General features: G+C 44.8%; 1 protein-coding gene across 1 annotated transcript in view; it reads left to right on the forward strand.

The window, feature by feature from the left end:
- The first annotated feature begins 246 nt into the window (after positions 1–246).
- ARHGAP20 (Rho GTPase activating protein 20) overlaps positions 247–12530 on the forward strand; it is a 62587-nt gene continuing 50303 nt past the window's right edge. Inside the window, exons 1-3 of the mRNA XM_065647327.1 lie at positions 247–345; positions 1314–1316; positions 10271–10356. Of these exons, the coding sequence (XP_065503399.1) occupies positions 247–345; positions 1314–1316; positions 10271–10356 (188 nt within the window). The remainder of the gene's footprint in view (positions 346–1313; positions 1317–10270; positions 10357–12530) is intronic.

Below are 12530 nucleotides of genomic sequence, written 5' to 3' on the forward strand. Positions count from 1 at the left end.
CGCACTGTCCTCCCGCCGCCCCCCGACTCCGGCGGCGGCGCATGCGCTTCTCCCCCGCCCCGTCCCCACAGAGCGGGGCGCGAACCTGCTGGGGGCGTGGTCTGATGAGGGGCGTGTCCCTGTGGGGCGTGTCCCGCGGGGGGCGTGGCCGCGGGGGGCGTGGCGCGGCGCGGAGCGCCCTGTCCATGGTGCGGGCGGCGGCGGCGCGGGTGTCCCCGCGGCGGGAGGGCGGTGGCGCGGGGCTGCATGGACGCGATGTCCCCGCAACAGGAGCACCTCGGGCCGGGCCGCTCGTCCTCGGTGAGCGGCGAGAGCAGGGGCTTCGCTGCCGCCGACAGCAAGAAGGTGAGGCCGCCCCCGGGAGACCCCGCGGGAACGCGCCCCCCGGCCCCCGCCCCGGTCGCGGAGCCCCCCGCGGGTCAGCGCGGCCCCACGGGGCACCCCGCGACCCCCTCTCTCCGGGTCGTGCGTCGCCGCCGCCAGAGCATCGGGACCGGGGTCGGGGGAGCTGCCGGGGGAGCTGGGGTGGCGGCGGGAAGGGCTTGCTGCACGGGTGCCCTGAGGAGCCGGGGGTGCGGCGGTGCCCGACGGAGCTCAAGGGGCTTTGACGGGTGGATAACCGCGGGGAGCTGGCGGGGGTTCCTGCACGGATGTCCCGGGAGCACAGGGAGGCTGCTGCCTTGGTGCCCGGGGTAGGTGAGGAGCGCTGCTGCGTGGGTGACCTGGGCAGAGAGGGAAGGGTTTGCTGGGTGGTGGTCGTCAGTGGAGCCGAGGGGCTTTGCTGTGTGGATTTCCTGGTGAGCTGGGGCGGTGTGTGCTGCATGGGTGTGCTGGGGAGACCTAAGGGGAGGCTTTGCTGGATGGATGTCTGGAGGTTTTGCTGGGTGGGTATCACAGAGGGCTGGGTGGAGGTTTGCAGAATAGCTATCCAGGGGAGCCAAGAGGGATCTGCTGTATGTGTGTCTAGGGGGAGCAAGGGAAGGATTTGCTAGAGCTGAGGGGCTTTGCTGGCTGCTCTCACACGTGCTTTGTGCAAGAGAAATGTAAGAGCAGCTTCCCAAAGAAGTGCCTTGCACTGAGTATATTATGACTGATGGCAGAAGATCATAATCTCATCTTCAAAACTGGTTGTAAAATCTGTTTGATATCTTGAATTGCTTTTCAGCATCTGACACAATCAAGTGCAAAATGCTCACTTCTGCATACAGCCAAGTACTTGTTTCTGCCTTATACTTGGCTGTAACAAGTGAGCTGTAATAACCACATTCTTCCCACTGTGTAAAACAAGAACTCTTTTTTTCTCCTTGCTTTAGCAAGTGCTCTAGTGTTTTTCTGCCTAAAGTAGAGCTGGTACCTTCTCGCCTTACCAATTTTGCGTCTCAGTGACATTTAGATCTGTGCACTGCCTTGTCTGTAGAGGTGCACAATACTACTGACTGCCAATTAGGCTGGCAGGATTAGAATGATTTGCCAGGTTACAGTGTCCTTTACTAAATCTGTCCACCTGGTGACATGAATTTAGGATGCGTGGTAGTAGAGGCTGAGCTCGTGTCCACTCCTACTGCTGAGCGGTGGTTGGGGCTTTGCTGGCCATGGCGCAGTGTTGTGGAGAGGAGTCTTGGGCCCTCTCCTCCTGCAAAGCGTCTCTTCGGGCTGGGGAGCAATGCTTTTCATTTCCATGGGATGTGTCCATGTATGCTGTGTCCCACCAAGGCACATAGCACTCCAGCCTCACCACAGCCCTGGAGACCTCTTCTCAGGGCAGCTGCTGCCAACAGTAAAATGGTTGCCTGGAGAGTGTTTGGCCAAGATCTGTTTCTGAAGAGGGAGTGTGATACACCTACACAAAGTGGTGGAGAACCTTCTGCTGCCTAGCTGGACAAAGTGATGGAGCAAATGCCCTCTCCAAGTACTGCGATCTAATTTGAGATGGCTAAGTGTGCAGCTTTGATTTTCCTTCTATAATTTCTTTCATTTTTGCTGAAGAAAAAGTACTGTGTGCTTTCCAACCCGTCAGAGCCCTTACATCAGGCACCTGTCTTAAATGAGAAGGGATGAATACATACTGTGAAGATGAACATTTTTTCTTACAAGTTCTACTTCATGATTCCACATTCTGAGGACAAATATTAATGGTAGTACTTGTGTTACCTGTTCCTGCTCCATAGACCCCACAGCCAAAGGAACTCAGACCTTGTGTTTGCCAGCGCTGACAAGGGAATGGGAATATTACTTTTTATGGATCTTGGCAGGCCTTTTGGAATTCCTCAGTGTGGAGGCACATGCGACGGGGGTACAGATGGAGATCCTCCTGTGGAGAAGCAGCTTGAGACCCTGGCTGGGCCATGCAGCATGTGGCAGCTTTGCACACCCTGCGCAGCCAGCGCAGGCGGCCACCAGCACCCAGCCAGCCACTCGGCTGCTGGTCCACGGCCGTGCTGCTCCCCTGAGACCACCAGCACACCATCTCTTTGTGCCTATCTGTGGAAGAAGATTCCTGGTTTTTGCATGTGCAGCAGTGCGCTAGTCCTAATTTTGCCTGAAGCTGGATCTCAGTGGCAGTTTGAATATTTTTTTTTTTACTACTTGGGTCCTATGGACTCCATATATACCTCTGTTTTGTCTTCCACTCAGTGCCAAAGCATCATATTTTTTTACAATTTAGAAAGTCTTTCTTGCTACTATGGAGATTACACTGCGTGTATTGGTTATGTACAGTTAAATGGAAGAGTGCGCTGGCAAGAAATCAGTTTCGATACTGGTGACACAGCATGTGAAGTTGAACAATTTTTTTGCAAATATGTGTTTAACATAAATTATTTTACTTTCTGGCATGAATGCCTCCAAATATGGGATGCTAAGAGACCACTCAACCTTTCTCCCTTTTTATTATTGTGACTATACCTTTCTCAAATTAGCTGAGATTTGCTACATTGTTTTGTAGTTGTCTGAACTTCATCTTTCACTTGTATGTCAAAACAAAGCTGAAGGATCACATGCTTGATCACATCACAGGACCCAGAGACAGAAAATGTCTAGGACTTTTTCATGTATTTTGTGTGACCATTTAAACTATTTTCCTGGAAACATTTCCTTTTCTTGACATGCAAAGTGGTTTGAACTGCCAACCTGCCCCACAGATGGTGGGAGTTTCTCTCTTTGAAATACGTACAAGGCATTGGAGACATCCTGCTAAAAGGTGACATTGAGGTGCAGTGTTTTAGTTGATGCTTTTGGAAAATTCTGGGCCAGATTCCCTCATTTGCTGGACTTACAGAAGTCACTGGACTATGTGTGGTTGACCTACAGAGGAGTTTTGTACTGATGTTTAGTTTAGTAACCAATACCAGTAAATTGATGCAACTCTGAAGTGGATTGAAATAACATGAGTACGAGTGATTATACTGATAGAGCTTATTTCTACAAATTTATCAAAACAAACTATTCAGCAGAGACGTCTTTTATGCCAGTGTAACTATGTCAGCACTAGCAGCTGCGGTCATTTAGCCGTATTTATAAGTTCCTGGTGATTCACTTCTCTCTTCTTAAAGGGGCTAGATTCCAACCAACCCTGAATATTTTACACAAGACAATATTTGGTAACATAAGAATTCACTCTTAGGATTTTTTGCTGCCCCCTTGAAGTTTTCAAGTGACTACTTATAATTTTTTTGAGGCTCAGCAGTTTTTTATATTTACTCATACAATGTGTGCAAACGATCATTTTGCACACTAAGCAAAATCATGTTTGTGGTTTGAGACTTGAAATATGGTGTCCCATCACCATAGAAATGTGTTTCTTTGTGATTCTGATCACTGATACAGCAACAGTTTACTGGCAGGGAAAGAAGAGCTATAGTGTTCCCCAACAGTGTACTAAATGAATAAAATTGAAGAAAATTAACGGCATTGGAAGAGTAAAGGTAGTAATACATAATATTCCTCTCTCTACTTATCTTGTCCTGAAAAGATGAATCAAGTATGTATTTGCCATTATACCTGATGATACCTTGATCTGATGCCCTTGTATATGTGTTTTTTAACATAATGGTCCTTAAGCAGAGATTTCTTCTTCCCATGAGTCTCTGTCCTGTTTACTGCAATCCTGGCTGAGGATTTGGGGAGCTGCTGTCAAAATCACACCTGGCAGTGCCAGGAAACTCGCCTGTCCAGGAACACTTCTGGCACTGTTTAGTGAAACGATGGGCAATTCCTGTCACCCTGCAGACATATCCCATAGCAATTTTATCTCTGATGAGGACGGAAAAAGACCTTATTTTAATGAAGTCATCCATGTAGTTGTTCCTTAGGTTGACATAACCTTGAGAGGCTGTGCTGCTATATGATAAATTACTGTTTTGATGTGCCTCCTGATGCTGCTTTAATTATGAACTAGCATTAGCAATCCTTCCTCTATCTGTCCATGACAGAAATTGAAAAAGACGCATAAAAGCATGTGTTCTAGTTCTTGAGTTTCCTAGTCTTGGTTTGGTTCTTTTTGTCCGTCATTGTGGCAGTAGGAAAGAAAGGGACTGAGCAGATCATGTGGGATCTAATACCCAAGAACTGCATACATCAAATTATTGCCTGTTTACTTAATGCTGCTTGAAGTATCCATGTGGAATCTCTTCCCTCTGCCATCTGTAAACTGCTCCTGAGAAAGCCTCGCTGTATAGACACTGGGGCAGAATTGTGTCCATGTGTGAACCTTCCTGCTTGGTGTCAGGCTCGAAAGGAAACTTTAGGCTTCATCAAAAGCACCAAAACCAGAGGTGCTGGTCTGAGCACTGTGGGCACAGTGCAGCTGGCGGTAGGACCCATTTTTAGTAGTCTGCCACATCTCCATCTTCTGATGTAAATGGGTGAGATCTTTTTAACACATCCATATCAGCGCTCCCAAAGATTCATATCCTTTGGGAGGCGGTTGGTAGAACATCTTTTGCTATTAGTTTCTTTAATCTATTTTCTTTCTATTCCAAGATGGCCTTTAGTCCCCGCTTTGCTGTGCTCTCCAGCAGCTGCTCTTCCATGATGACGTGCTTTTGCTTCCGCTGTGTTGGTAGCTCTTTCCTCTTGTGCCCATGCAATTGTTTTCTCCTCGGTTATCCATCCAAAAATGGCTTTCTTTTTAGGAAGGTCCTTGTAAGTAAAAGTATTCTGCCAGCATAAACAAAAGCACATAGTTTTGTCACCTGCTCTGTCATTTTGGTAAATGGGCTCTCTGTGAGACCTAGACATCTCTGCTGCCTGAGCCAGCAGTCGTCTTCTCACCCCGTTTGTAAGGGCTTGGGGTTGCTGTAGGTCAGTACAGGGCCACTTCTCGCTCTACTAAGGTACAAGAGTTTCTTGATATTTTTGGTATTTTTAGATAACCCTACACTGTAAGCATAACAAATACGGGATTATACTATGTAGGAAAACAACAATTTATTGCCTCTCATAAGTGGCCTGGTGATACAGGAGGAAGAGTGATGCCCAGTTGTCCGGAAAATTAACTGCTGGGCGCTGAGGATCGTTTTGATTTTTTGATGGTCAGGCAGTTAGTTGAACTTTCCCTTACAGTTTTTGGTAAAGAGCTGTGTTCTGTGCTTTGGTTCATGTTTAGCTAAACCAGAAATGCGTGCCACAGATACGTTTTGTTGCTCAGACAACAAGAGCGGAGTTTGCATGGGTGAAATCTCTCACGGTTATTAACTTAGATGCTTTTAAAGAGTAGGCTTTCTTAAAATCAGGCTTCCTTTTGTTAGAAAAATAAAGCAGTGAGACGGAGAGCTTAACCACTTGAGTGCAATCCTCAGCTCAAGGTATTGGCACATCTGAGGGTTGTCCCTGTCACCCAGTTAAATGACCCAGGCAGATGTCCCAGCCTTGACCCACTTCTGGAGTGAGCCTGTAAATCAGGAGCCCGGAATCCTTTCGTGTCTGAGGCGGCTTTTACAAGGGTGTCTGCACATTGCTGAGGAGGCATTTCTGCTGCCTTCACCTGTCAGTCAGGAACTGAATACATTTTTCAGCTATTTTGTATACACCCAGTAATATAATTTTCTCATCCTAAGCCCAGAACACTCTCTGAGAAGACAATTGTTCCCTGTGTTACTGAGCTCACAAAAATGTCTGTTCCCTGTCCTTTGCTCGGATATTATAGCAAGGAGAGGATTGAGCTGATAATTCAATTTTCTTAGTCACCTTAGTTTTCTAAGAGTTTTCTTGGTTTTATTAGAGCCGGTGGAGGAAAACAGCATTTCTAGGACAAGAGGAACTGTGTGCTAACTTTTTCCTTTTCCTTCTGTTGACTACAAAAGGAGCACAGGGCAAACAGCTCAGGTGTGCAAGCCAGAGGTTGCTCCGACCTCCTACACCTTTGCGGTAGCTGCAGCAGGGTATCTGCTTGTTGCACAGATTTTCACTTCTCTAGTACTTGTAAAATATTATAGACACTGTATATCTATTACTTAAATTACTTGTCATCTCAAAATAAATAGTAAGTACCATGATTTCTTTCATGCGTTCTTTATTTAATTCATGCTCTGCTATTCTCTTTCCAAACTTGATATATTTAAGGGATATACACAAAGTACAAAAGAGTGCTTTATCTTCGGTTCCATTTTTTGTCAAGACATCATGCAGATGCTGCTGTATGTTACCTTTTTCACACAACGGGGTTTAATATCATAACTCAAACACATATTAGTTTATATAAATTCCATGTAATACCATTATCCAGTTCAACTGTGAGGCAAAATTAGTTGAATACTGGCAGTCAGGAACACATTTTTCCTCCAGACAATGACTTGTGAGATACTTGTGAAAGTTTTACCGCAATCCATAGGGGTCCTGATTTCTGAGGAGAGACAGCGTATTTTCAGTGGTGGTTTGCAAGGTCACTGTCCTCAGCATGGTGGGCTGATCTGCTCATAAACCACCTACCATCACAGTTTACAAAACAGTGTTTCAGAGCGTAGATCTGATAGTTATCTGGTGTAAATTCATTCTTTTGAAATCTGTAGGCTTATGTCTGTTTATACCAGATGAGAAACTGGCCAAATACTGACACATACCGCCAGTCCAACAACTGAAAAAGCAAAACTTTTTGTTTCTGTCGAAAAAGAAGTCAAGACAACCAGCACCAGAAATTTGGAAAGTATGGAGTTAAACCTGAATCGGAGGGGAGTGGGGTGGGAACTGAAGCTTTTGGATGTGAGGAAGGCAAAAATAACTCTAGTTTGTCCTGACTGGTACAAGATTATCATCTTTGCATCTGGCACACCATAAACATTCATTATGGATACTGATTTTATGATACATTTCACATGGGTGTGACTCACCCAACAAGTATGAGGCTTTCTCTCTGTGTTGACCTTTCTAATGAAAAAATAAGAGGTTACGATGTGGGACACATGTTCAAAATGCTTCTCTGTGTCCCACGCTTAGATAATTGGTCATTGCATCTCCTTTTGCTCCCAAACATCTGCTCTCACTACAGCTGTCCAGGATGTATGTCCTCTTCTCCGCATTGCCAGGGTGACATCTTTGCACATGTAAACGCAGTGAAACTGAGAAGAGCAGGCATCTGGGTCCAACTTAGTCAAAAAAAGAATTTGTCTGCTTCCTTCTCAAAGTAAATCAATTCAAGTTATCATGACGGTCACTTATTTTCTCTTCCCAAGCTCTGTACATAGCAAAATAAAAACAAAAAACCCCTTTCTGTCTGTAGTCAATGTCTCTGTGTAATGTTTTTATTTGCATACAGCTGACCTGACTCACTTCACTTCTGCTGTGAAAATGTTCCTTTTCCAAATCTCATCAGTGATCTTTTTATGTTTTAAGGCTCTTTTTTTGTCAAGCTTTGCTTAATAGCTGTATTAAGAGGCTGCTCGGAGAGGCTGTGGAATCTCATCTGTGGAGGTGACACAGACCTGGACTGGGGGTGACCTGGAGCCCTCAGCAGGTCCAAAGGGGCTGGACCACAGTCCTCCTGGGATCCCCTCCAACCTGAGCTGTTCTGTGCCTCTCTGCCAGTTATTTAAGCTCTTATTAAACTTGCTGTAATCCTAATCTTTACCTTGGTCCTCAGATATTTAAGTCAAGACTAGAATCTCACTGCCACAGGCACTATTCTCCACTGCTAACCCAAGCATGACAAAAATTACCATAATAGACAGAGATTTTAAAATGCTGCATTTTTTTTTCAGTGGCTTCCTATTCAGACCTGAGAAGTCAAAGGAATTAAGATCTCTTTGAAAACATAACCAAACCTCCACTGCATTTGCAGGAGCTGAGATGCTCTAGTTTTAACCACCCCCTGAAAGCCACCTGCCCAATAATGAAACTTGCAGTAAATTTCCAGTTGGGAGTTGATTCTTTATATAAACTCCTAAAATCTGCCGGTTGCACGAGATCTGTGGCTTGTCTTCCATGGGGTGTTATATTGCATTGTTACGCAGGTCTCTTTTTGCCTTCATATTTGTAGATATGCTACTTTTGAAACTAACAGCTTTTCAGATTTGCTAGCAGTAAGACAAACTGATTTCATTCACTAGAAAAAATTAGCAAAGTTGGTTTTTTTTTTTTCTCAAAACCAGCAAAAATGGGCATCTACTTTGTTACTAATCTAGTAAGTTATTATCCAGTTATAGTCCTATCAAAGACAGCTTAATGTTCCCGGGCTTAGTTTAGCGGTCTTGAGAAGGTTATTATTTGATAAAAGAAAGAGGGAAGTGGGATAATTTTGAAAGGAGAATTGGAATTACACAGTTGAATTTGTAACAATCACTGTGCAATAGCTGTAACTGAGTATCTTACAAAACAAACAAGCATGCTCTACATAAATAAAGGGGGAACAAAAGAATGTCACAATAACAAATGCACTGCGATGAGTAAAAGAAATGCATTCGTTACAAGCGAGTAAAACACGTAGTACTGCCAAGTTTAATTTCTCCAAGGGGAACATGCTGTGCACCCACCCAAAAGACATATGTGCCACATCCAGCACATACGTTGGCACAAGAATCAGTTGTTCCCTAACGTACCTGTTCCTGGCAGTCAGTGGTTATTTTTAGTATGAAAGAAGAAAGTCTCGCTTTGCGATTAGCTGAGAACAGAGACTTCATGGCTGTCAAAGGTTCAGCTGTTGGTGTGCCCTCCCCGGTTACCGTGGTGTGCGCGACTGTTCCAGCACTGGAGACTGTCCTGTCGGCGTCTCAGGAGGAGTTCAACCCCAGTCCTTTTGTTCACCACTTTATTCTGAAAAATATTTGAACTGAATAAGGTAACAACCACCCTTCTGGCAGAGGCTCAGTGAGAGCAGGGGTCATGCACCCTGGCCGCAAGCTGCACAACCGGTTCTAGAGAGCAGCTCCGAAGTGAGGGCCAGGACTCCTGAGTCCTGCTTCTGGCTGCAGCAGGGAGAGGATGCGGTGGTGAATACATTTGTGTGCAGGGAAATGTGTGTTTCTGTCTCCTGTGGGTGCTTTTGAGGATTTATGCCTCTGGGAAAAAGCGTTGTTTATTTGCACAGTATTTTGATTGTAGTATTCAACTGCACTCAATGGGAATCCATGCTCCCTTGATAGCTGCTGACATTTTTTTTTTTTTTCCTGCTGCGTTCTCCGTCTTTGAGTGTCTCCTTCTTCCCATTCCCTGCCTGGTTCTGTGCTAAGATCTGCCCTGCCTCTCACTTTCCTATTTTGTCCCATACATAATCAGAAATGAAAAAAAAATCATAATTGTCTGCTGAGAGACATGATGTAATGCTCCACCTAGATTAGTAGGGAAAGAAAATGCCCTCATCTCTAAGGATTTGGAAGAAAAAGATAGCCCAATGTATTAATAGCACATAAGGTTAGGTAGGTAGAATCCAAACCTTAATTTATGGTAAATGTCAGACCTGACACAGAAATGTATCAAGCATTTGAAATTTGAACCACCACCTGGATATTTGATAAATTTAAAGTACAATAGATTATTCAGGGACAAAAAGTGGTTGAGGACAAGCTCTAGGGGTTTAGTTCATGTGTGCAGTGTACCTCAGGTACCTACCTATAGACACTAATCATCAGCTTTTCTTTATCACTGTCTTTCTGGCCGTGCTCCCGTTTTTCTCAATATGTACTATTTTACAATGATTTTCCCCCTCCAGGTTTGCTCATGACAATAACTCAGCCTTTTTCCTATGGTCTGAAATTGGAGTCTGGCTGTGCCAACTCTGAATGTATGCAGTTATTGTTCTGAATCTCACCTATGATTTCATTTTGTGTCTCTTTCCAATCAGAAAATGAAGAGTTTGGCCCAAAGACGTCAGTCTGCACCATCTTTGATCTTTGTCAAAGCACTTAACAGATCTCGATCAGTCTCAAGGTGAGTCAGTGAGCTTTGCTGGCTGTACTGTTTTGCAGTTTCTCAGCCCAAAATTTGAAATGTTTTAGAGCTACTTGTCCACACCTGGTTGTCAACCACAATTCAGGCTGCACAACCATAAAGCCTGCTGAAAGATCTGATAGACCCAGCCCAGATGCCGGCTGATCCCCTGAAGGGGATTTCCTCGGTGCTGCCACACTAAGCTGTTTATACCCAACTGGGCAAGCAGAGCTGCTCCCCAGTGTGCGACCGGGCATGCAACACTTGGGCTGCTCGGTGCTCATTAATTTGTGGCTGACTATGATTGCCTGCTGGAGAGATGGTAGGGGCAGAAGAAGATGAACATTTCCTGCTTTCTGCCTTGTACACTTATGCAGGACCAGGCATCACTCAGGAGTCGTTCTTGTGGGATTGTACAGTTTAATTTGAGCTGTGTTTCTGTCATGGACCACTGCATGGGACAGGCTCTCCAGGGCTCTGGAAGCACCTGCTAGTTTAGGACAATGCTGTGGGCCAGGATCTGGTGGTCACAGCCTTCTCCCATCCAGCACTGGCAGCTTGCAGGGCTGTGTGTGTGGGTGCCTGTGGTTGTGAAGCACTCAGCATTTTTTGGTCTCATCTTCTGCCAGGATCAGCCTTTCCTCCTCTCTCCCTACCCCTACGTAAATCTACCATAGAAATGGGCACTTCTGTGGAGCTTGTCCAGTGTCCAGCCCCAGCCCCTGACCTGCCATTTGAGCCACACTGCATATATAACTTTTGTCTTCCTGCACTGCAGTTCATTAGACTTTAAACTTACAAAACATAAGTGTTTATCAAGAAGGGAACCATCTGGTAGGCTGTTAACGCTTCCAGCTGTGTAGAGCTCTTTACGAAGAAACATTATTGAGGGAAATTAAAGTATGGGTTTGTGAGGAGTATTTTTTCCTCCTCTGTGGTGTGTTAAGTAATCAGTGTGTGAGCTTTGGAAAGCTTTTTGTGTTTGATCTAACTAATACCTGGTTTCATATTTGTCATCATGGAGAATTCCACAGTATTTCAAAGAGCTGTGAAAGTATTCTGGGAAAACATCAGAGTTACAAAATAGGAAAGGAAAATGAGTTGAAACTACTTGCAGGTCTTTTTGCTGGCTATGACATAAAAGAGGAAACTTAGAAATGAATTCCTAAAGGCGTTTGCACCTTTTTTTGTGTAGTCTAGTGGCCTGAGCCTAGGACTGAGAGCCAGCAACATGTATTCTGGTTCTGTCTGTAAAATTTCTTCTGTGTCCTCTCTCTGACTTTGATTCCAGGTCTTCAAAATAACATGAATGGGTATTTTGTAACTCCTCCATAAGAATACTGAATTTGTTTAGATTGTCGGTATTACCATATTTATTCTTCATTTACTACTATGTCTTCATTGTATTTGTAGCTACGTTCATAATTGTGATACCACCTTTCGGGCATTGATGACAAGTTCATAACTGAGGTTGCAAAATTAGAGATGGACTATTACTATGGGGAGTAATGATAACTGGAGAATACAGGGAGCAAAAGATGGGATCTCTCAGCCCTTGGACTTTCGGCTTTCCTGAAGTTTATACACATATGTCTCCATAATGTCTTCCTTTTAAGCTGCCTCAAGACTTGCTCCTTGATATTAAGAGAATGAACTATATTTGATGCTTAGATTTCAGTCTTATGTCATTTGCCTACTAGGGTTCAGACATGAATGTTTTTCTTCAATTCCACTTCTATTTTTTGTTTGTTTTATTGCATGCTCTGTAAGTATCAGAAATTGGTCATAGATGGAGGGACACTGAGTGGGATAATACTCAGCATGTACATTTTCACCCAAGAATTCTACGCTTTCTTAAGTGTAAATATGTCTTGCTTGTATAGCCCAGATCAGAAGTATTTCCAGATCTGGCATGTGGGAGGATTGTTTTGGAAGGCCAGCTGGCAGAAACTTTGTGGTGGAGAGGACTGAAGAGGGGAGAATGTTGCCTTGTTCTGCAGCAAGGGCAATGCTTTGCCTGCCTGACAGACCCTGCCACTTTCATGACTGATGGATGGTGCTTCAGCCATGTCTGTCCTCTGCCAGTAATACGAAGCAATTTAGCTGCTCCTGTTGTTCTGAAGTCTGTGGCCATAGTGAGAGGTATTGGATGAAGTCTAAGTACTCTGGAGGCA

The sequence above is a fragment of the Caloenas nicobarica genome, chromosome 1 (genome assembly GCF_036013445.1).
Source record: "Caloenas nicobarica isolate bCalNic1 chromosome 1, bCalNic1.hap1, whole genome shotgun sequence".
Classification (NCBI taxonomy): Eukaryota; Metazoa; Chordata; class Aves; order Columbiformes; family Columbidae; genus Caloenas; species Caloenas nicobarica.